Genomic DNA, 25,949 nt, shown 5'->3' with positions numbered 1-25,949 from the left:
TAAATGACACAATTTGCATAATTTTAGCCCCACCCCCTGTGGATTCCTAGGAAAATCTCCCCATCCTGCCCACTTCACTGGGAAGTGTGCAGGATGCGGGAGATCTGCTTGCACTTTCGGGGGGTGCGGGGGGTTACCCCAAAAATCATGAGCCTCCCGCAACTTCCGGGAGTGTAGGCAAGTATGGTCCACCAAAACATGATTTATTAATTTGAAGAGGGCTATCACCCTTGCTCTGTAAAAAAAAAAGAAAAAGGTACAGTAATTACAACACTAATATACAGTATATTGTAAAATATTGACTTCCACAATGTACTATACTATAAGTACTAGAGATGTGTGCTGACTCCGTGTTTTGGATCTGCATTCATCTTCGTGTTTTGTTTTTGTTTTTGCAAAACCACCCACACGATTTTTTTGGATCTGGATTTTTTAAAATAAAAATAGATAACATTTTTTTAAAACAGCTAAAATCATGTAATTTATGCAATCCAAAACCCGAAATTTGATTTAAAATCCAAATTCTGAACCGCAATAAGATCAGAACCATGACTCGGATTTACCTGGATCTCCTCAGAAGATCAGATTTTTTTTTTAAAGTACATTATTCAGATTTCAGTATGTTTGCATATGTACGCCCACAAGGATGATAAGGTTATTAGGAAAAAGCACTGCTTTGCAAGATCCTGCGTGCAGCCTGCAGGCCGGCAACCACCACAGCAGGGACAGTGCTGGCCCTGCTCTGGTGATAGGGCAATGACAGCTGCAGCTGTCGATATCAACAGCTGCAGCTGTCTGATTGGTCAGTGCAACTGAACGTTCATACATTGCCCTCCATATCTTTTAGATAGCCAGGCTGATAATGACCGCCCCACAATAATACATTGGGTATAAGTGGTATCAATGCACATAACATGCACTGATACCACTCCTCCCCCATATTGCCCCTTCATACAGTACATCACCCCTGTCAGGAGCCGTATGGGAAAAAGCCAGGGGGTTAGGGTGGCTAGGGAACAAGCAGGTGAGTGACAGTGCTAGATCTCCCTATTGCAGCCAAATCCCGGTTTGGCTAGACCTGCCTAGAGGCACGGAGTCTAACTCAGTTGGTGGTCTTCACCAGTGACCACTCCAGTTGGCATATGGGTTTCTATGCACCAAGTGAACAGGTCGCGGCCCTCTGGACAGGTACCTGGGAGTGGCAGCATGACTGGAACTATATTAGAATGAATTAGCACTGGGAACAACACTAGTGGCCAGCATGAAAACTAAATAGCTAGGACACAAAGGATTAGTTAGGACTAAATACTTGAACACAGGAGACTGGCATATAAACTGAATACTTGAGCACATGAGATCAGGGTATGAACTGAATACTTGAGCACAGGAGATCAGCAAATTAACTGAATACTTGAGCACAGGAGATCCAGGTGCTGACTTGCACAGAGAAACAGGGAGAAATGTGGATACAGTCATGTACTGGGAATTACTAGAGATCCAGCTGAGAGCTAACTAGTAATTAGCATGAAAGCTGGCACCACAGGAACATAGGGAGGCAGTTGAAGAGCTGAGCAGCACACTAAAAGACAACACAGGGATTTACAAGAAACACTGGAGTTCTATGAGAGAGCTGAAGTAACACACTGGGAATTAGCATGGGAGCTAATACAAGTAACACTGGTGGTCAGCGTGAGGGCTGAAACAACACATTGTAGATACTATGTGGAAAACACCAGAGATCATAACAATCACTGGAACAGCGAAGTTAAACATCAGTTTACTGTTCCTGGAGTCAGACTTTAATACCCCTGGGTAGCTGGTCATTTGATCAGAGGTACAGCTGAGTGACCACAGGACTACCATTGGGAGAGACTAGTCAGATGATATGGACCAACGTGGCTGCACCCATGCCCAGCACCATGGGAACCAGGATACATGAACAGAAGCCATAGCAGGCCCTGGGGAGAATACTCAGCAACCACTCACCTCCACTCCCAGCAACTGACACCTAAGCCCAAGGACACCAGCGCAGAGGTGAGTAGCAGCAGATCCCAGGCCGCATCCTGACACCCCCCTAATTTAGCTCTCTCATGACTACATTACTTAAATTAGACTGCTCTGTCTCATCGGCAGTCTACTATTAGGCGGTTTGTGGTTTGTGTGTAAAAGAAAATTGCTCTATTGTAAAATCAAGTACTACAGTAGAGTCCTTTTTAGAGGTTAAAGGGGAGTTACAGTACATATAGAAAGCATTACCGGAATCACTGCTGTCCTCTGATGTCTTGGGCCACATAACAATGATATGGAGGTTTTCTGTGTAAAGAAATGAAAAACACAGTAATGTCCTCAGTGGAAAACATAACCTTATTGTACACTACATTACAGTAACCAAAACATAAAATGAGCATAAGTTTCAATTAGTACCAAAATCACAGGACACAATATGGCTGGGAAGCAAGGTGAGCAAGGGAGTAATCGTCAGACAGTCTTTAGAGTACAGGAGGTACTGTACAGTACTGGAGGGAGAGAGATATTCTTAAAAGGAAGAGAAGTACATTAGTAAAACATAATGTACTGTACTTACTTGGCTGGGGAGCGCTTTCGGGCTCTGCCTCCGCCTATTGTCACAATCTTCAGCTGGGAGTTCGTCTGAGGAGGACAGAGAGCTGGGGGGTTAGGATGGCTAGGAGGCAGCGAGGGGAGAGACAATGCTAGTGTCCTCAATAACAGTCAATCCCAGGTGTTGGCCAGACCTAACCAGAGGCACAGAATCAGATCCACTCTATGGTCTTCACCAGTGACCCCTCCAGTTGGAATATGGGTTTTGCTGCACCGAGTGAGCAGGTCGCAGCCCTCTGGTTAGGTACCTGGGAGTGACGAGGAGACTAGAAAATGTCACTGCAATAATGAATGGAATGAGATGTTGCTAGGTACACCAAGAAGTGACACTGGAGGACTGGCACAGACTAGTTGGGAGTGCTAATGAATAATGGAAGGTCAGTTACTGGATGCTTTGGGTAACTCGGAAGACCTGGACGCAGGGTAGTGTACTTGGTGCACTGTCGAAACAAACACAAATAACGACTGCATGGAACTCAGCCACTGGTGGATGTACTTGATACACTATAGAAACAATGGTTAATAATTGCAGGGAACTCAGCCGCTGGTGGGTGTACTTAATACACTGTAGAAACAATGGATAATAACTGCGGGGAATTCAGACACTACTGAATGTACTTGATACACTGTAGAAACAATCAAGGAGTACAAGTGGCTGTGCAGGAAACTCAGGTGCTGGTAGTGAACTTGGGCCCTGATTCAGACCCGCCCGCTGCCGCAGGCAACTCGCAGGGTCTGTGCGCATTTTTTTTTTTTGTCTCCAGGCCACTTGCAAAGCTGTGGGTGGCCACTCACAACTTGTGCGAGTGGGCTGGAGACCATTTCAATTATCGCGACCATTGGGCTTGCTACAAGACCCTGGGGTAGGGTCTCGGCTGCCGCAAGCCCGAGTGGGCTCCCTGCTCTTATAGAGAAGGAAGTCCACTACTGACATCAGTAGTGATGTCAGTAGGTCCTCCCATAAACGCCAGGCGTTCCTAAGGGAATGCCTGCATTTGTGCAGCCACCCCCTCTACCCGCCTACAAAACAGGGTGAGCTGTCACTCACCATCGACAGCCGTCCTGTCTTGTAGTGAGCCCCGGAGCGACCGAAGTTCAGTCGCTTGGCAGGGCTCGCGCATGCGCACGCCGGATGCGGTGCATGCTCAGTGGCCAAACATCAAGCCGCTTGTGAGCGCTGTGCGCTCGCGAGCAGCTCTGATTCAGGCCCTTGATACACTGAAGTCACAGCAAGCAAGTAACTTTGCATGGGACTCAGGTGCAAGTAGTGAACTTAGGACCTGATTCAGATCTACTCGCTAGGAAGCTTTTGCTCATAGTTGCTGATGGTTCACATTGTGCACATGTGTACGCATCGCTGTGTGCATGCATGAACAGATCAGGAAGCATTTGCTCACTGCGCATAGACTTCCCAGCAGAGTGAGTGACAGGAGAAGCCAATTATGGATGTTGACAGGGGCTGGCTGCTAGTAATGGGGGAGTGGAGATGTGAACACAGGCATGCCTGAGCATCTCATTGCCGTTTCAGAGGCGTGCATAAATTATAGGCAGCATCATAGTACACCTCAGCTGGCTGGTTTTTACATTGAAGTGCTCGCAGTGCTTGCAGTAGGGTATGGTCAGCCACAAGTGCTGCGGTTGCACCTGATGGTACCGATGGTTACATACACTTCCTGGAGATGACCTGCGGAAGTGGGCATCTTAAGATTGGCTGGTGGGCGTCTGCATGCATAGAGCGATCGCACGCCAAGACATAGTAGGCTTGCTATTGCCTTGCTGTGCAATCGCCTGCCTTCCCAAATTTGCATATGCATTGAGCGAGCGGGTCTGAATGAAATCCTTGAATCTCTGAAGATTCAGTGTCAGAATGCAGTAGCTGTGTAGTGAAAGCCCACTGAAACTAGTGCTTGGAAACATTACAGAAGGAAACATAGGAAACTAGTAAATGAATCAGAACTGGGTAGACACAGGAGGATAAACTGAGGCAAGACTTGAGATAAAACAAAAATAAGTCACTAGGAATCCAGACGTGGATATGCACAGGAAGCCATAGGAGATGGATACGTGAGCTGGTTCCATTAGTGTTAAAGATCCAGATGCAGACTAGCTGTGGGATATGATAAAAAGTAACCTAGAGCCTGGAACAAATACTGGCATTTTAGCCATGGGGAAAGCGAAGTTTAACAGCAACTTCCTGCTGCTGGATTAAGAATAAATACCCTTAGGTAGCTGGTCATTGGATCAGAGGATCAGCTGATTGACTGCAGGACTACCATTGGGAGAGTCTAGTCAGGTGATAAGGACCAACATGGCTGCACCCATGCCTGCCACGACGGGAACCAGGACGCCCGCACGGAAGCCCTAGAAGACCCCAGGGAGAATACTCAGCCACCCCTCACCTCCACTCCCAGCGACTGAACACCTAAGCCCAAGGATGCTGGCACGGAGTTGAGTATCGGCCGATCCCAGGCTGCATCCTGACACCTATATCTTTGCCTCCTGTACCTCATGGTGGTTGCATAGTTCTGGGCCTGTGTAAACAAAAATATACATAATTATGTCTAAAAAATATTTGAATAAGTATGTACTGTATATACAGTAAATAAACCCTGACTGTACTATTATTACACTTTATTTACAGTATAAGCACCACAAGTGTACATTACAAAAATGGTTGGTAGCCCTGCGCACTGAATATAGGTTTATGGTCTGGGGTGTGCTGCAGCAGAGAGTAGGTCATCCTGACCTAGAAGTACAGTAGATGGAAATTTCTAACTCCGCTCTACCCATTGTAAATCTGTATGTGGTGCATAAATGAAGATGATTAAGCTCTTCTGGGCTGATTGTACTTTATTTGTGCAAATCTAATAATCGGGTACTCTTCAAATAATACTAATATCAGTGTAATAAGCATTAAATGATACGCAATGTGCTTTCATGTTGCTATGTCTATGCAGTGTACAGTATATGCTACTAACAGTCGGTGGCAGATTGGGAAATAGTCCTTGCAGGTATTAGTAATAATAATACCAGATAGATTTTAGGATAGCTCTTCCTGTGGTGCAACCATAGTCAAAGTCAATGTCCTTCAGTATCAATATAGTTTATGTTGGTACCTTGTGTCTTCTGTGAACAGCAGCTTCCCACTTATCCTCAGCATTGTGGTGCACCTCTTTGTCCCTGGGTATTTCAGGGACGAAGGTGTCAGTTGGTGATCCACACAGATGGTAGGGACCAGATGGGTCCTGCAGCTCAATGGCTTCTCCAATTGGGACACTTCTTCCGGTTCACAGGATATCTGCATCTGGAGGTGTCTGGCTCTAGAAGAAGTGACACAAAATGGCCCCTGTTAGGAACTCATTATGGATCCCTCCACTCCGGCCCAAGCTTTGCAATCAGAACTGCCATCAGAAATTGTGGGGCCCGGGACTGACAGCATAATATATACAGTATATGGGTGTGTGTGTTTAAAAAAAAAAAAATATATATATATATATATATATATATATAAGAAAATCATGGGTTTGCACTGCCCTTGTTCAATAAAATACATTATAGCATTGAAGAATGCTCCTTCCTTCTGGCTTCTTCTCCACCAGGTCAGGTCTGGCTGGCGCTGCTGCACACGTGCCATAGCTCTTCTGACCTATTTTGAAGTTGCGCGCTGACTTCATTTAAGAAAGGCAGGGGCAAACTCAGGATTTAAACACACACACACACACATATATATATATATATATATATATATATATATATATATATATAATATATACAGTCAAAAGGAGGAGCAAGCACATCCAAGATTAAATATATACCAGTTTTATATCAAAACAGATCCATAAAGTGCAATGCAAGGTGCAGAGAACATACGTACCTGCACTCCTGATAATATATACAGTATATAGCTAACATGTATGTGTTATATGTAATACACATATGTACACATTAACAAATATTAACACACTGACACATACATACACATATATGCGCACTAACATATATACACATACAGTATATAATACACAAAACATACATACACATGCTAAAACACATACTTACTACTTACACTGCTGATTCGGCGCACATCCCTAATAGTAATACCTGCAATGACTATTCACCCATCTGGCACCAATTGTTAATAGCATATACACTGTGCAGACATGACAACATGAGACTACATTATGTATCATTTAATGCTGATTACATTGATATTAGTAAAATTTTAAGAGTACCTGATTATTAGATTTGTTTAATCATCTTCATTTACGCACCACATACAGATTTACAAGGGATAGAGCACAGTTAGAAATTTCAATATGTGTACAGTACAGTAACAAAAATATAAAAAGAGCACAATTAACAATTAGTACTGTACCTAGATTCTCAGGACACAATATGGCTGGGAAGCAAGGTACAGTAAGCGAGGAAGTCATCTGAGAAGCATGGATGTCAGGTTGCAGCTTAGGACTGGCTGTTACTCACTCCAGTGCTAGATTCCCCTGTTCCCTCGGGTGGTCAGACGTTAGGTCCGGTGGCGAGTGACACACTGAGCATTATACCTATGAGCCATGTGGACATCCATGAGCTGTGCCATGCCTTGGTTATTGCGGTTGCTGTCATGGATGCAGCCTTTACCCAATGGTAGCATGGTGGTAGTCTGCTGATGCTGTCCACCAATTGTCTGCTACCTCAGAGTATATAACCAGCCTCCAGACAGTAGGTAGTTGCCTGTGCAACGTTGTCGCTATCTCATGTATACTTGCCGTCACCATGTTCCAGGTTCTCTTATCGTAATACCCTTGAGTCTTTACGTGCCTATCTCCTTGTGCAACAGTGCGTCTGAACATCTTGCCTGCGTGCCATACAATTGCCATCTCCTTGTGCAACAGTGCGTCCAAACATCTTGCCTGAGTGCCAAACAAGTGCCATCTCCTTGTGCAGCAGTGTGTCAAAACACCTTGCCTGTGTGCAATTACAAGTGCCTCCTCCTTGTGCAGCAGTGCATCAAAATACTTTGCCTGAGTGCGGTTACCAGTACCACCCATTGGTGCAGCAGTGCGTCAAAAAGCATTTACCTGTGTACAATTACAAAGACCAACTTCTTGTGCAGCTGTACTTCTTCCTGAAGTATTTCTCTTGGGCCATCGTTGTGTTATCTCTATTTCCGTGGGTATCTGATACCTGACCATAGGACCGTGACCTGCCTGCTGGATGCAGCTTAAACCTATATCCTGCTTGGAGGAGTCACTGGTGAAAACATCCCAGCAGGTTAGACTCTGCACCTTTGGTCAGGTCTCACCAATATTCGTGGATGAGGAGATCGTATATACATGCCCACACCTCCAATTTCTCCCTCAACAAGGGACCTCAGCTTCCACCCCCTCAGTAGGGGATTTCCCGAAGTCAAATGTGACAGTGGAAGTGACTCCAATAGTGATGGCACAAGTTGCAGAAGTAAAGCTGCTGGGAGAGATGAACGGCCATGAGTGAGGGGAATTCTGGGCTACTGTAAATGGCCACTGTTTAAGTGAAGGCTGTCAATGAAGTGTTAGAGAACAGGGCTGTAAGACAAGAGGGAGGGGGGCTCTGCTCTTGGGATTACAATCTAGGGGAGCTGGCAGAGACATGAGCATGTAGATGGGGACTTGGTGGCAGAAAGTAAGCAAGTTAGAGATGGCTGAGATACAGTAGCAGGATGGGTTGACCAACCTGGTGACAAGTTTACAGTATTTTGTGGAAGCATAGGATTTGATGAACCAGTGGGATTTCAGTGCACATTTAAGGAGGGGTAAAGCGCCGGTCACTGGCCAACCAGAGAGGGAGGAAGGCAGTTTGTTAGGAGACGAGGTTGGAGATGTAAGGAGCAGTACTGTCTTTGGTGTACAGGAGGTACAGTACAGGTGAAATAGAGACATTCTTTAAAGGAAGAAAAGTACAGTAGAGTAGCAAAGCACAATGTACAGTACTATACTGTACAGTACTCACTTGGCTGGGGAGGGTTGTTCGGATCAACTGCAGGCCCCATCCCTCCAATTTCTCCCTCAACCCGGGACCTCAGCTTTCACCCCCTTAGTAGGGGACTTCCCAAAGTCAAACATGACAGTTTGCACAGGCCCAATGGAAGCTAATGGTTCCCAGGCGCCGGGGGCATCACAAGACCTTGCCTCACACATGGATAATCAGGAGTTGGCTCAACATCAGGTGGGTCAATACCTGCAAGAACTCTCTGGACAGTTACTGTCTATTCAGGTTACATTGGTATGCTCCTTCCTCCCGCTGTGGTTGCTCTCTCTAATCCTCCAGCCCAACCTCCAGGTTCTGGCAGCTCAAAGTCTTGTCTTCAGCTGGCATCTCCTGAATGTTTTGATGGGATCCCTCGATGATGCCAGGGGTTCATCAACCAGTGCAAAATCCAATTTGAATGTTTTCCGCAGAACTTTCCTACACCTAGGTCGAAGATGGCATACATTATTTCCCTGTTGACTGGAAACGCTTTGGACTGGGTTTCCCCACTGTGGAAATGGGCAAATCTACTAGTATCCAACTATGAAACTTTAATTTCTACTGCCAAAATAATTTTTGATGAGCCTGGTCATACTGCCTCAGCTTCTTCTGATCTCCTTTGAGTCCGTCAAGGAACCTGTACTGTAGGGCAGTACGTGGTTCAATTCCAAACCATTTCCTCTGAATTAAAGTGGAACGAGGAGGCCCTTAGGGCAGCTTTTCTTCATGGGCTCTCCGAAAAGATAAAAGATGAACTAGCCTCTCGGGACCTCCCAGAGTCCTTTGCTGAGGTAGTCTGACCACGGCACAGGGAGCATTTGGCCAGCAGGGGTCGAGGGGACGATTTTCAAGATTGACCATCCCTGGATGTTCGTCCTTCTTCTCCCACTACCAGTATAGAAGAAATTATGCAGGTCAATAGATCTCGATTAACCACTGCTGAATGAACCTGTTGGTTACAAAACAGGCTTTGCCTCTATTGTGTCTCCCCGGATCACGTCCTTAAGAATTGTCCTCTCCTTTTGGGAAATGCAAGACCCTAACTGGTTCTGGGAGCATCCAGTTAGGGGTACTGATCAAGCCATCCCATTTAATGGATAGTCTATTAACAATGTCTCTTTCCTCCATTAACAGTGTCTCTTCCCTACAAGGCAAAGACAAAAGAACTGAAGTCCTTAGTTGATTCTGGTGCAACTGGGATTTTTATTTTGGAGTCCTTGGCACATTCTCTGGGTATACTGGTCAATCCTCTTCCCAGCAAACTAGCTCTCTCAGGAGTGGACAGCCGTGTCAGTTTGGGGAATCCAGTTTCATTTATTACACACTTAGTGTCTCTTAAGATTGGCTTCCTTCATCAAGAGAAGATGGATGGATGGATTCCTAGTCCTTCCCAGATTTTCTTATAAATTGGTCCTTGGTTTACCCTGGCTTAAAAAACACAACCCTATGTTGAACTGGTTAACCATGCAAGTCCTTGCTGGGGTCAAAACTGTTTCCACCAGCATCTATCTCATGTAGTACTTGTACATACTCATCAAATTTCTGGAAAATATTCTCCAGTCTTCAATCAATTGGAGTTTCTTTCTGATCCTTGTTTTCCGGAAGTGTATGTGGACTTTGCTAATATGTCTAATGAGCAGTCTGTAGATAAATTGCCTCCCCATCACTCTTCGGATTGCAGCATTGACCTTATTCTGGGAAAGATGCATCCTCGAGGTTGAATTTACCCCCTTTCTGTGTCAGAGAATATTAAGGAAAATCTCTCCAAGGGATTCATCAGGCCATCTTCTTCTCGGGCAGGTGACGTTTTTTTCTTAGTTGAAAAGAAGATTGGTGGGCACAGACCCTGCATAGATTCAATGCTATTACCATTAAAAACTGGTATCCATTGCACCTAATTTATGAACTTTTTGAGAAAAATTTGTGGTGCCTGCATTTTCACTAAATTGGATCTCCGTGGGGCATATAATTTGATCAGCATTAAACCTGGAGATGAATGGAAATCTGCGTTCAATATGCGTGATGGCCATTTCGAATATTTGGTGATGCCATTTGGCTTATGTAATGCTCCAGCAGTCTTTCAGGGATATGAAATTTTAGAGATGGTCCTCTACAAATTTGTGGTAGTCTCGATGACAGTCTAATTATTTCTAAGGACTTACAGTGTCACCGACGTCATGTCAGAGAAGTTTTGTCTCGCCTTCGCGACTACAGTCTTTACAGGAAAATTTCCAAATGCCTATTCGAACAGTCATCTATGCCATTCCTGGAGCATATAATTTCTGGGAGTGCCTTACAAATGGACCCAGACAAGCTAAAGGCTATTCAAGAATGGCCACAGCTGACCTCTTTATAAGCCATTCAATGTTTCTTGGGCTTCTCCAATTACTACAGAAGATTTATTTTGAACTTCTCTACAGTAGTTGCACCTATCACAGCTCTCACTAAAAAAGGTTTGAATCCATCCCGTTGGTCACCCACTGCTATAGCAGCTTTTAAAAACCTTAAATCAGCCTTTTCTACAGCTCCGATTCTGTGCCAACCACAACTGGATAAACCTTTTATTTTGGAGGTAGACGCCTCTTTGGTAGGAGTTGGAGCAGTTTTATCACAAGCTGATTAGGATGGGAAGAATCATCCATGTGCTTATCTCGCAAATTCTTTGCGGCAGAAAAAAAATTATGCCATTGGAGATCAGGAGCTATTGGCCATACACCTAGCCTTGGAAGAATGGAGACACCTTTTGGAACGTGCAAAATTTCCATTTACTATTATCACAGATCACAAAAATCTAGTATATCTTCAGACTGTTCATCGCCTAAATGCCAGACAGACTCACTGGTCTCTCTTTTTCTCCCAATTTTCAAGCTTAAATTTTGTCCTGGGATCTTGAACGAAAAGGGTGATGGTCTTTCACAATCCTTTCTCTCTCCTTTGGAAGAGGATGACCAACCACTAGTCCAGATGATATTGGATCCTCTTGTCTTTGCTCCCACTCAAGTTCTGTCTCATCCTTCTGGCAAAATTTCTGTGGTTCCTCATCTATGGGAGAAATTATTGACTTGTGCCCATGCTACTCTTTTTGCTGATCACTCGGGTATTCTCAAGACATTTAAATTCTTACAGCGGTCTTACTGACAGCCTGCTATAAGAGAGGATGTTTGAAGTTTTGTTGTGTCTTGTGCCAAATGTGGCCAACATAAATCCAGCCATAACAAAGTTGTTGGTCCCCTGCGACCTCTACCTGTGCCTAGCACCCCTTGGACCCACATTTCAATGGATTTTATTTCTGAGTTACCACCTTCAAAGGGACACAATTCCATTTGGGAGGTAGTTGATTGGTTTTCAAAAATGGCCCACTTCATCCCGCTAACCGGCCTTCCATCTGTTCCTCAACTGGTGAAAGTGTTCATTCAAGAAATCTTCCGGCATCATGGCTTGCCCAAAGAGATTGTATCTGATCGTGGGGTACAATTTGTAGCAAAATTTTGGAAGGCTCTCTGTGCTTTAATTAAGCTGAAATTCTCATCCGTACATCACCCTTAAACCAATGGCCAAATCGAAAGGGTGAATCTAGAGCTGGAGACATTCATCAGACTCTTTGTGTCCTCTTTGCAAGATGATTGGATCAATTTCTTACCCTGGGCAGAATTTGCTCACAACTTCAGGAACCATTCTTCTTCCAACACCACTCCATTCTTTGCAGTATACGGTAAACACCCATGAGTAGAATTACCACCAATGGAAGTTCCAGCGGTTACAAGTCTTGTTGATTCTTTTTCAACATTATGGAAGAAAATTCATTGCTCTTTGGAAAAAGCTTCTAGTAGCTACAAAAAATGTGCTGATCAAAAACACCTCGCTGTTCCCTTTCTGAAAGTTGGAGACAGGGTGTGGCTGCATTCTTAAAGTCATCAATCCCGTGGTTTATAAATTGGAGCTCCCTCCACAATTGAGAATCTCCAACACTTTTCATGTTTCATAGTTATGTCCACTGGTACTTAATATATTTCAACGTTCTCTTCCTAAGACTCCTCAAGTTCAAACTCTTTGGGGAGTTGAGTTTGAGGTTGAAAAGAGGCTTGATTCTTGGCATACAGTATGTCTAGTTGTTTTTAGTATCTTATTGATTGGAAAGGGTACGGACCTGAAGAACGGACTTGGATTAAGGTTTCTGATGTTCATGCTCCTCTATTGGTTCGAGGTTTCCACAGAAGATTTCCTGAGAAGCCTTGTGGGTGTCCAGAGTCCATCCTGAAAGGGGGGGATACTGTCAGGTTGTGGCCAAGAATCAGCCATTATTCACCCCAATGCCAGCTTCCCCTGATCCCTCAGGTTGTCAGATGTCAGGTGCGGCGGCAAGTGATGTGCTGAGCATTATACCTAAGAGCCATGTAGACATCCATGAGATGTGCCATGCCTTGGTTACTGTGGTTGCCATCATGGATGCAGCCATGACAGTCTTCAACATCTGACTACCCTTTACCCACTGGTAGCATGGTGGTGGTCAGCTGACGCTGTCCACTAATGATCGGCTACCTAAGGGTATATAACCAGCCTCTGGACAGCAGGAAGTTGCCTGTGCAACTTTGTCACTATATTGTGTATACTTGCCATCACCTCATTCCAGGTTCCCTCATCATGATACCCTCAAGTCTCTAAATGCCTTTCTACTTGTGCAACAGTGCTTCCGAACATCTTGCCTGTGTGTCATACAAGTGCAATCTCCTTGTGCAACAGTGCATCCAAACATCTTGCCTGTGTGCCATACAAGTGCCATCTCCTTGTGCAACAGTGTGTCCAAACATCTTACCTGAGTGCCATACAAGTGCCATCTCCTTGTGCAGCAGTGCGTCAAAACACCTTGCCTGTGTGCAGTTAGAAGTGCCACCTCTTGGTGCAGCAGTGCATCAAAATACTTTGCCTGAGTGCAGTTAGAAGTGCCACATCTTGGTGCAGCACTGCATCAAAACACTTTGCCTGAGTGCAGTTACAAGTGCCACCCCTTGGTGCAGCAGTGCATCAAAAACAAAGAGCCTGCATGCAGTTATGAGTGCCACCACTTGGTGCAGCAGTGCATCAAAAACCCTTTCCTTGTGTACAATTTCAAACACCAACTCCTCGTGCAGCTGTACTTCTTCCTGAAGTATTTCTCTTGGGCCATCAATGTATTATCTCTATTCCCCTGGGGATCAGATAACTGACAAAAGGACCGCGACCTGCCTGCTGGGTGCAGCTTAAACCCATATCCAATTGGAAGAGTCACTGGTGAACACCTCCCAGCAGGTTAGGCTCCGCACCTTTGGTCAGGTCTCTCCAACATCTAATATTAGTGGATGAGGAGAATGTATATACAGGCACATGCCTCCGATTTCTCCAACAAGGGACCTCAGCTTTCACCCCCTCAGTAGGGGATTTCCCGAAGTCAAACGTGACAGTGGAAGTGACTCCAATAGTGATGGCACAAGTAGCAGAAGTAGAGCTGCTGGGAGAGATGAATGGCCATGAGTGAGGAGAATTCTGGGCTACTGTAAATGGCCACTGATTAAGTGAAGGCTGTCAATGAAGTGTTAGAGAAGAGGGCTGTAAGACAAGAGGGAGGAGGACTCTGCTCTTGGGGATTACAATCTAGGGGAGATGGCAGAGACATGAGCATGTAGATGGGGACTTGGTGGCAGAAAGTAAGCAAGTTAGAGATGGCTGAGGTACAGTAGCAGGATGGGGTGACCAACCTGGTGACAAGTTTACAGTATTTTGTGGAAGCGTAGGCTTTGATGAACCAGTGGGATTTCAGTGCACGTTTAAGGAGAGTTAAAGCGCCGGTCACTGGCCAACCGGAGAGGGAGGAAGGCAGTTTGTTAGGAGACGAGGTTGGAGATGTAAGGAGATTCATAGTCTTTGGTGTACAGGAGGTACAGTACAGGCGAAATAGAGACATTCTCTAAAGGAAGAAAAGAACAGTAGAGTAGCAAAGCACAATGTACAGTACTATACTGTACAGTACTTACTTGGCTGGGGAGGGTTGTGGTATCAACTGCCCTGTCCTCTGCCTTGGCCACCTCCACCTCATGACAGTGTCTTGGTTCTGGGCCTGTGTAAACAAAAATAATAACATTTTGTCTTAAATAAAATTTGAAAATGTACATATGTAAATAAACCCTGACTGTACTTTTATTATTATTATTGCACTTTATTTACAATATAAGCCACTAAAAGTGTACATTACAGTAACCAAAACAAAAAAAGAGCAAAATTAACAATTAAGGGGAAATGTACTAAGCTCTGGAAAGTGATCGTTAATCTTATTCCAATTATCAGACACTCAGCTCCTAACTGTCATGTTACAGGCTGTGTTTGAAAAATGACAGTTATGGGCTGATTAGTTGGTAGTTTATCACTCTCCAATTTATCACTTTCCAGAGCGTAATACATCTGCCCCTTAGTACCGTAATTATCAGGACACAATGCGGCTGGGAAGCAAGGAAGTAATCAGAGAATTGCGGACCTGACTCCAATACTGATGGAATAACTAGCAGAAGTAGAGCTGCTGGGAATGGAGGAAAGAAGTAGATTATAGACAGTACTTACTTGGCTGGGGAGAGTTGTCTGACCCCGCCACCCCATCCACCACCACCTTAGAGGAGGATATACTATAATGTAACTTTGCCTGAACACAATTTAAAAAAAAATTTGCCCAGCTTGTGAACACATTTTACTGTACTGTACAGAACTTACTTGGCTGTGGAGGCTCCCCCTTCTCTGCCTGCTGCTGTCTCTGGTGCTGATGTACTGTAAAAAAAAATAGTGCAGGGTTAGGTTTAGGGAGTGCAGCAGGGTTAGGTTTTGCGGAATTAGGGATAGGCACCCCTAGGGGGGAGGCTTAGGCACCCCCGGGGGTAGGTTAGGGTTAGGCACTCCCCCGGGAGGGTTAGGGTGTTGGAAGGGGGGTTAGGTTTAGGAACCCTCGGGGGGGACTTAGGGTGAAAAACCACCCTGGGAGTTTTACGGTTAGGCACCCCTAAGATAGGGTTAGGGGGGGAGAGGGGAGGGTTAGGGTACTTACCAGCTGGCATCAGGATCTCCTCCTGTCGGGCTTCTCCTGTCAGGATTCATACTGAATTCAAATAAAAATAAACATCTACTGTACTATAATTCTTCATGCCATTAGTAGTGCTCTTCCATTGTACACAACATGTCACAGGGCAGGGCAGGGGTACATGATGGCCTCAATACATGGAGAGGAAATAAAAAAATTCATTGTTTGGCTCTGTACCCTTGATGGGTGTAATCCATTAATTCCAAAAGCTGCAGTTATCGATATTGACAACTGCAACTATCTTTGCCCTGTCACCACAGCTCCTGTGGACAAGAGTTATAGGGGCACGATCCATTATAATACATCTACCCTTTTGTCACATACTATAGTAGTGCCTTTTATTCACGTTATGTCACACAGTAGTGGCCATGGGCAAAACTACCATAGATGCAAGGGGTGCAGCTGCTGTGGGGCCCAGAGCTTAGGGGGGCCCATTGCTCTTGTTAAAGTTGCATGTGATATATAAATTTTTCACAATTGGTAATACATAGGGTACCTTAAAAACTTTTGCTATGGGGCCTTCAAAAGCCTAGTTATGCCCCTGGTAGTGGCTCTTAGGGATGACCATCAATAGGTGATCGGTAGCAAAACTAGTTAACATTGGATGGCAACCATCGATGTTTTGAAAGCATTGATTGTTGATAGCCAACACCACTTTGTTTGGCTATTATGGCGGTGAAAATTTGGTTTACTGCCTACACTGTAGCATTGCAAAATCATCAACTATCGGTGGTTAACCATTGATGTCATATGTCACTATACAGTTTGTCACACAAAGCTCATTCAGATTACACAGTAATCGCGCTATGGAGGATCCTGATTAGCTATACTTAACTACAGTACTGTAACTACACAGTAATACTATACTTACTATGCAGAATGTAGACGTTGGGGGTCTCTTTTAACAAGATCACTCCAATGCCTCTGAAGTGATTGAATTGATCTATCCCATCCTACTCGGGCCAGGATATCATCTCAGGCATTTATAAATGCCCGGAGCTTTTCTATATTATTCAGCAGCAGCTGTTCCCGCCACTGCATAAGGACCTACCGCTCCCTCCTTGTGTAAGGACACTGCCATTTTGTACTGTGTACTGAACGCATGTGCAGGCCATGTTTTACTTAGTGAGACATTGCTGCATGTGTGCTGCATAAACAGTCAGTTTGTCAGTTTGCAACACCTCTTCCTTGGCTGAGACTTGTAGTTCAGTGATAGTTTTATATAGTGCCCTTCACACCCAACTGTTCATTTCTAGGCATGTTATCATTGTGTGAGTGCTGCACATCCCTGCAGAACAATGTTGCACAGACTGGCACTGACTTTTCTACAATGAGGTGTTATCTTGCTGATGCATGTATCTAGCATAATATACTGTAATAATGACCGAATGATTTAGTCCTTTATTGCACACTTAATTAATCTCTCGATCCATGACAACTATAGCATACTGAATTTAGTTTAGTTTAAAGGTTTAGTCAGCCAATCAGCGGGAGATACTATAGACATTGCATTGTCTTATTTTTACACATGCACAGTGCAGTTTAGGAAAAGCGACATCTGATGGACAGGAAGTTGTATTACACCCCCGACTTATCCAGTGCTTTAATATGTTAAGATGCGACTCAAAATGCCATGTCATAGTGCAACTAGCAGGGCACGATACATGGCATGTCGAGCAAAGATGTAGCAGGAGTTATCTGTATCTAGCGACCCTGTGAATTATGGATCCAAAATACTTGGTCATGCATTATGCATAAAGGGTCTGCTGCGTATTTGAACATAAACCGAGTTATATGCATTGCAATCATGTCACTGATTGAGTACTGTGGGCCTGATTCAGACTTGGGAATAGAGTGAGATATCTCTCTCAACTGTGAACCTGAACAAACCATATTGCAATGCAAGGGGTGTAAATAACACATAAATTTTTTTACATGTGGGGTAAATACTGGCTGCTTTTGCATGTAGCCCACAAATACTGCACAGCTTTATTATTACTCTACAATTTAGATGTCAGTTTTTAAACACTCCTCCCAAATCTACATCTCTATGCACATTTTAAATCTGCCCACCTGCAGTGCAACATGGCTTCACCAAGATGATCAGTTGAGAGAGATATCTCTCTCTAGTCCCAAGTCTGAATCAGGCCCTATATCTTTATTTTCCGGCCATATTGATCAATTGGTCCAGCTAATATACTTTGCACTGATAAAAAATGTGGCAACAGGTGAAAAATTGTATTTTATATTACTAGCAATCACAATATATAAGAACACCATAAATGAGAAGAAAAATCACAATGCCTTTAGACTTTTTGGTGCCCTGTGCCAGAAAGAGCATTGGCGCCCCCCTCATTTTTCAAAGGGACATGATGAACCCAAAAAAGGGCCATGGCTTCATGAGGAAGGTCCAGGGAAGAGATAGGAGAGGCCAGGAGATGCTGGGGATGAAATAAGAGGAAGCTACAAGCAAGAATGATAATAAACAGAAATTTTACAGGCCCAAACAGTGCCCCCTGCCCTGTGGTGCCCTGTGCGATGGCACCGGCCGCACTACCCTAGCTACGGCCCTGATCCTATACATATCAAAGTTTGTCAAAGTAATAGATCAATCTGTCCCCAAAATTGTATGTGTGAAATTGCTGTATATTTACATAACTATTACATTTATACACATTGGGACTAATGCAGAGTGGTAAGTAAAACAGGTGTACCTTATTCAAAAGAAACTGGCACATAAAAATAGTGAATTTTGCAAATTAGCAGATCTGTACAAATCTCAAAAATGCTTCTGACTCAGTGGCAAATGGTGGTCTAGTTTGCTACAAATTATCCTCAGTGTGTACTTTCATCTGGCCTATATTAGGTATAAGCATACATGCCTACCCTCCCGGTTTTCGCGGGAGGCTCCCGATTTTTCGGGTACCCCCCCGCACCCCCGGAAGGGTAGGCATTTCTCCCACATTCTGCCCACTTCCTAGTGAAGTGGGCAGAATGAGGAGAATACCCATGGCGATCACGGGTCTCCGTGTAGGGGGCGGGGCTTAAAACGTGATTCTACATGAATCACGTCATTTGGCCCCGCCCCTATGCAAATTCTAGCCAATTGCAGTTATTTTACTGCGAGGGGGCGGGGCTTAATGACACGAATCATCAGGCCCCACCCCCCATTGCCTCCCTCCTGCTTCTCTTTCCCGGGCTTCTCCCAGGAAGAGATCTTTAAAGGTAGGCAACTCTGGGTATAAGCCTCCTAACAATCATATACATGCTGTTTTGCATTAGCTGCATTTGCATGAACACACCCTACTTGAGCTTTGCCTACATGAAAATGCCCCTTCTTACCTAAATTCTACCACAGAGGATCAAAGTGTAGAAATTATCAAACTGTGTATACCTCTGCATTCTCATACCGTACTTCATACTTGCCTAACCCCCGGAAGTCGCGTGAGGCTCCCTATTTTTTGAGTAACCCCCCGCACCCCCGGAAGGGTAGGCACTTCTCCTGCATTCTGCCCACTTCTTAGTAAAGTGGCAGAGTGGGGAGAATATTACCATGTATCGGCGGGTCCACACATTGGGGGCGGGGCCTAATGACTCAATTATATGAGAATCACGTCATTAGGCCCCACCCCCTCTTGTACTCTTGTAATTATCTGGCGTAGTGGGCAATTCCTGTGAAGGGGCTGGGCTTAATGACGGGACCCAACCAGCCTGCCCCCAACTCCACCCACCTGCTTCTCCTACCCAGGCTTCTCCCGGGGAGGAGAAATCAAAAGTTGACAACCCTGCCGTACTTGCCCCCACTACTTTTCTGAGCACACGCACTGTGAATTCATGCAAAATACATTATGCAAATGGAATTATTTATCTCTGCATCAGCATCTTCATCAAATAGTCTATTGATCAAGAAATGTAAACATTAAAATCCACAAAGCTACACATCATTGTGTGTTATTCGATGCAAAAAGCATCCATGCTTTTGTGCTGCTGTCTCCATATCCTCACCCTACTATCTGCATGGTGTAATTGAAGATGTGATTTGTCAGACAACTTGACCTGTTTCCAATCATTTACTGTCAAATTCCTTTGTTCTTGAGTGAACTGGGGGGCGTCACTAACATATAGATCACAAAAATCTTTATGCTTTTGTGCATAGGTTTAAAGCTTAAATGCACACATTTATTTTGAGATTGGTGGGCATTTAATTTTGATTAAAAACATCATATGCTTTGACATTTACTACTGTTGTATGTTGCTCTTGTTATAGAGAGGACGCCGACCATACTGAAGGCTTTCATATTGATCAGCTAACCCAAAGCTTCCGAGCCAACCTGGTCATTGATAGCAAAATACCTTTTCAAGAAGAGGAGTGGGCTGAACTTTTCATTGGATGTTTGCACTTTCAAGTACATAATTTTCATCACATTTTTAGTTAGCTAGTTTTAATGTGGCCTGGGGGCCTGATTCACTACAGATCGTTATTCTGCTTATACGCATGCATCTGTGTTGCTATTATCAGCTGTGATATTTAAATGTTTGCATTCACATTGCGATCGCAGCCTGACAGAAGCTCACATCCAAATACTTTGACAACATAGCAAACAATCGGTAACATTGAGTGACATCGGACAGTTAATGAAGCCCTGGCTTTAGTCAGGAATTTCTAACTTCTGCGCACGCTATGAGACCTCAGGGTGCATCTGGTATCGCAGTGGCTCATTTATGCATGCCAATGCAATGGCATTAAAATGCACTGGCATGCCTGCTTTCGCCCGACCAGCCTCTCGTCACCACCCACAAACAGCACTTCCTGTCAATCATGAGTCTGCGTACCCTCTGCGTACACACTGCTGAATGCAGCATCTGGCTCACGCACGCACGCTGTGATGCATGCGCAGTGCGAATTAATCAACCAATTGCGTGCGTATACGCCCATGTGTTCCTTGATGCATCAGCCCCTCAATCCAGTCCAGGGCAATTATATACTGTATCAGTACACATGTTGTAAGAGTCCTCTAGATATAATTTTTTTTAAATATCCATTTAATTCTCTGCATGCATATTATGTATATGAAGCTGTATCATAATATAATTCTAAAGCTACACACACAGCACATTTCTGGATGAATAGTTTGATGGTGTAAACTAATCACTTGAGGATTGGATGGTTTTCCATCTTTCAACAAATAAGTATACAAAGAGATGGGTAAAAAAAAGAGAGAGGAAAGCTGCTGGACAAAAGAATTGTAGTAAGCCATCGAGAACCTGTCACGGCCTGATGCTTTAAGCCATTGTACCGTGTAGTAAGGAGAGAACATGAGTCCAAATTTTTCTGGATTCCCTGATTGTGAGAGCTTGCATCAGACTGCAACCTCTCTATTGATTTGTAATCAGAGTCGATGCTATGCTGTCCATGGGGTAAGCATTGCAGGGGGCTTCCAGCTTGGAGAGGTGCTCTCCCTGCTGCTTGATTTCTGAGTGTCTTTACTGCTGCCTTTGCTGCAATGCTGCACCTGTGATAGGTAGGCTGATGTAGCCAGTGCAGAAGTGTCATAGGTGGACTAGGTGGCTGCGGACATAAATTACATTTAAATTCAGGCAGATTGGCAATCTGGCCAATGAGTGGTCCGGACTCCACACCACCCATTATCAGATGGCCGATCCACCTGAATTTAAAAGTAATGTATGTCCACAGCAACACAGGCAGAAATTAATTTAATTGCCCGCCCCTTAACAGGAAGAACTTGTTCATTCCCCTGCCTTGTTAAGTTGTTATACGCAGCGGCACTGCCAGCAATAGCATGTAGACTGGCAGTTTACATGCCCAATGTACAGTACATGATGATGCCATGCAATGCATGCACATCTGCTCTCTCTATATGTAGTGTGCTGTGCCCAAGAAGAGGAACAATGGAGGAGCTGCCTCAGCTGTGCACTGCAACACCACGAGGAGGACTTGCCAAACATTGAGTGAGAGAGATAGCTGGCAGCTCCCTGAAGGAGGTGAGGATGGAGCAAATTTATAGATTGCTGGGGGGTGCCAAACAATTTAGCACCAGCACTGTTTGTAATGCACATATTTAATAGGGGTGAGCGGGCTCGGATTTCTGAAATCCGAACCCCCCCGAGCCTCCCCGATCCGAGTCAGGCTCGACTTTTCCCGCCTGACTCGGATTTGAAATCGAGGCAAAACGTCATCATCCTGCCTTCCGGGTCTCGCGGGTTTTGGATCCTATATAAGGTACCCGCGTCGGCGCCATTTTCTCACTCGGCTGTGGACAGTGAAGAGGGAGGGTGGGAGTTAGGGCTGGCTGGGCTGTGTAGTGTAGTGTTGTAGTGTAGTGCAGTGTAGTGTTGGGCTGTGCTGTGCTGCGCTGTGCTGCTGTTGTCCATAGGGGCTGTGTCCACTACTTCAAAGTCCATAGGGGCTGGCTGGACTGTGTTGTACAGTCAGTTGTCCATAAGGGCTGTGTCCACTCCAAAGTCCTGTGCAGTGTCCCAGTCCTAAAGGGGTGCTGTAGTGTTGTCCAGGGGGTGCTCTGTAAGTCAGGGGTCCTCTCCCCAAGTGCTAAAAAAAAATATTTTTTCTGTGTTTGTGAATTGTGTGCACTGTGGCTGCACGTGCATCAACGAAGGAGCAGCGCCAAGCGTGCGCCTGTGTCCCATAAGTAAAAGGCCGGCTGACTTGTCCGTTAAAGGGTGCTGTAACCCCCAAAGGGCACTCCAAACAAAATAAAAATATATATTTTTTTGTGTTTGTGAATTGTGTGCACAGTAGCCGCACGTGCATCAACAAAGTAGTGCCAAGCGTGCGCCTGTGTCATAAGTAAAGGGCCGGCTGGCTTGACCGTTAAGGGTGCTGTAACCCCCGAAAGTACACTCCAGTCCAAACCAAAAAAAAAATTATTTTCTGTGTTTGTGAATTGTGTGCGCAGTAGCCGCACGTGCATCAACAAAGTAGTGCCAAGCGTGCGCCTGTGTCATAAGTAAAGGGCCGGCTGGCTTGACCATTAAAGGGTGCTGTAACCCCCAAAGTACACTCCAAACAAAATAAAAAAATATTTTCTCTGTTTGTGAATTGTGTGCGCAGTAGCCGCACGTGCATCAACAAAGTAGTGCCAAGCGTGCGCCTGTGTCCCATAAATAAAGGGCCGGCTGGATTGACCGCTAAAGGGTGCTGTAACCCCCAAAAGGCACTCCAAACAAAATAAAAAAATATATTTTTTTGTGTTTGTGAATTGTGTGCGCAGTAGCCGCACGTGCATCAACAAAGTAGTGCCAAGCGTGCGCCTGTGTCCCATAAATAAAGGGCCAGCTGGATTGACCGCTAAAGGGTGCTGTAACCCCCAAAGGGCACTCCAAACAAAATAAAAAAATATTTTCTGTGTTTGTGAATTGTGTGCACTGTAGCCGCACGTGCATCAACAAAGGAGCAGCGCCAAGCGTGCGCCTGTGTCCCATAAGTAAAGAGCCGGCTGGCTCATTTCTTAAAGGGTGGTGTAACCCACAAAGTGCACTACTCTCCAGCAAAAATAAAAAAATATTTTCTGTGTTTGTGTGCGCCTTAGCCGCACGTATATATCAATATAACATAAATGGAGGACCAAACTTTCTCCGATAAAAATAAAATAGGGAAAGATCAAGAACCACTTCCTCCTAGTACTGTTGCTGCTGCTGGGAGTTGTTCATCATCCCAGAGAGGAAGTAGGAACACCACTACTTTTACTAAACAATTGACCCTCCAACAGTCCTTAGCGAGGAGGATGAAGTACGACAGCAGTCATCCTGAAGCAAAACGTATAACTGGGGCCTTGACTGCTATGTTGGTGTTAGACGTGCATCCGGTATCCGCCATTAGTGCAGTGGGATTTAGACAATTGATGTGTGTCCCCGGTTCCAAATCCCATCTAGATTCCCATCTAGATTCCACCGGCATCCTCAAAGCAGCAGCGACAAGCATGCGTCTGTTTGTTAAAGGGTGGTGTAACCCTCAAAGTGCGCTCCACAAACAAAAATTCTTCTTTTTTTTTTCCTGTCTTTGTGAATTGTGTGGGCTGTAGCCGCACTTGCATCCTCAAAGCAGCAGTGACAAGCGTGCGTCTGTCTGTTAAAGGGTGGTGTAACCCTCAAAGTGCTCCAAAAAATAAAAAACTATTTTTGTTGTGTGTTTGTGACTTGTGTGCGATGTAGCAGCATGTGCTCCAACACAGTAGCAGCGCCAAGCGTGCGCCTGTGTCATAAGTCAAGGGCCGGTTTGGACATCTGGTCCAGACTGAAGGACGTGCCAACAATTTCTGACAAGTCTACTGTCACTGCATATGATACTGTCCTCAAAGCAGCAGTGACAAGCGTGCGTCTGTCTGTTAAAGGGTGGTGTAACCCTCAAAGTGCGCTCCACAAACAATAAAAAAATTCTTCTTTTTTCTGTCTTTGTGAAATGTGTGGGCTGTAGCCGCACCTGCATCCTTAAAGCAGCAGCGACAAGCGTGTGTGTGTCTGTCTGTTAAAGGGTGGTGTAACCCTCAAAGTGTGCTCCACAAACAATAAAAAAATTCTTCTTTTTTTTTCCTGTCTTTGTGAATTGTGTGGGCTGTAGCCGCACCTGCATCCTCAAAGCAGCAGCGACAAGCGTGCGTCTGTCTGTTAAAGGATTACATCGGTGACAGCATCCAAGTAGGCATGTCAGACAGTCCGTACATGTACTGGCAGGAAAAAGAGGCAATTTGGAGGCCCCTGTACAAACTGGCTCTATTTTACCTGAGTTGCCCCCCCCTCCAGTGTGCACTCCGAAAGAGTGTTTAGTGCAGCCGGGAACCTTGTCGGCAAAAGGCGTAGGAGGTTGCTTCCACAAAATGTGGAGAAGATGATGTTCATAAAAATGAATTATCAACTTTTCTAGGGAGACCAGCCTCCAGAACGTACAGAGGGACCTGTGGTGGTGGATTCCAGCGGGGACGAATTAATACTCTGTGAGGATGAGGATGTACACAACACTGAAGAGGGTGAGGAATCGGTGAATGAGGAGGATGAGGACGACATCTTGCCTCCGTAGAGCCAGTTTGTGCAGGGCCAGATTAATTGCCAGCTTGTTTTGTGGGGGCCCAAACGAACCAATCATTTCAGCCACAGTCGTGTGGCAGACCCTGGCGCTGAAATGATTGGTTTGTTAAAGTGTGCATGTCCTGTTTATACAACATAAGGGTGGGTGGGAGGGCCCAAGGACAATTCCATCTTGCACCTCTTTTTTTTCTTTGCATTATGTACTGTTTGGGGCCTAGTTTTTCAAACTGCCATCCTGTCTGCCACTGCAGTGTCACTCCTAGATGGGCCACGTGTTTGTGCCGCCCACTCGTGTCGCTTAGCATAGTCATCCATCTACCTCGGTGCAACCTTTTGTACATAAAAACACTATTGTGAGGTGTTCAGAATAAACTGGAAATGAGTGGAAATTAAGGTTTTTGAGGTTAATAATAGCATAGGAGCAGAAAAATCAACACATTCTGTGATTTTAGCTGTTTTTATGCTTTTTTAAAAAAAAATACAGATCCAAAACAGAAAACCCAGAACCCAAAACGCCGAAGGGTGGTTTTGGCAAAACCAATCCAGATCCAAAGCACGAAGAAAGATCCAGATCCAAAACCTAAACACAAAACACGAAAAGTGGCCGGTGCACATCCCTAATATTTAATACATTTTACCACGCAGAGCATACATGTTAAGAACAAATGCAAACAATACATACAGTATATAAGTAGTACTGAGCAATTGATTGCTTCTGGAAAAAAATAGATTATTGTCAGGGACAAACAAAAATGAGCACATGTTGTGGACCATCTCTTGTACCACTCTCTAGGTAACTATGAGTGATATCAGAGCCATGGAGTGGCTCATTGGTTCCACTTGGGTCCCAGCCAATGAGCAGCACACAGATTTCTACTTGGGACAAGTGGACCGACAGGCTGGTACAGGCAAGTATGTGTGATTGAGGTATGTGTGTATTAAACTTGTACTATCTAAGGTGTGTGTTATGTCTTTATAACCAGTGGAGGTACGGGTGCCGGCCCCCTGCTGGCACTTGTAGTTCCACAAGTACCAAAGGGCAGGCATGCTGGCACCTATAGTTCCTCTGCAAAATACAAGACCAAGCCTGGGGTTTTGGGAGAGGGGGACCCCTTTTTTCAGGGGTCCCCACCTCCCCTGACATCCCCGACTTGTAACAGGGTCTCCTGTC

At 44.9% G+C, this 25,949-nt stretch overlaps 1 protein-coding gene across 2 annotated transcripts in view; it reads left to right on the top strand.

Moving 5' to 3' along the window:
• MOCOS (molybdenum cofactor sulfurase) overlaps positions 1-25,949 on the top strand; it is an 805,385-nt gene that overhangs the window by 724,233 nt on the left and 55,203 nt on the right. For both annotated transcript variants that reach the window (XM_088473622.1, XM_088473620.1), the window contains exon 13: positions 19,986-20,124. In XM_088473622.1, the coding sequence (XP_088329748.1) occupies positions 19,986-20,124 (139 nt within the window). The remainder of the gene's footprint in view (positions 1-19,985; positions 20,125-25,949) is intronic.

The sequence above is a fragment of the Taudactylus pleione genome, unplaced genomic scaffold, assembly GCF_031769625.1.
Source record: "Taudactylus pleione unplaced genomic scaffold, aTauple2 ptg000137l, whole genome shotgun sequence".
NCBI classification, from domain to species: domain Eukaryota; kingdom Metazoa; phylum Chordata; class Amphibia; order Anura; family Myobatrachidae; genus Taudactylus; species Taudactylus pleione.
This window is presented reverse-complemented; position numbering and strand designations above follow the sequence as displayed.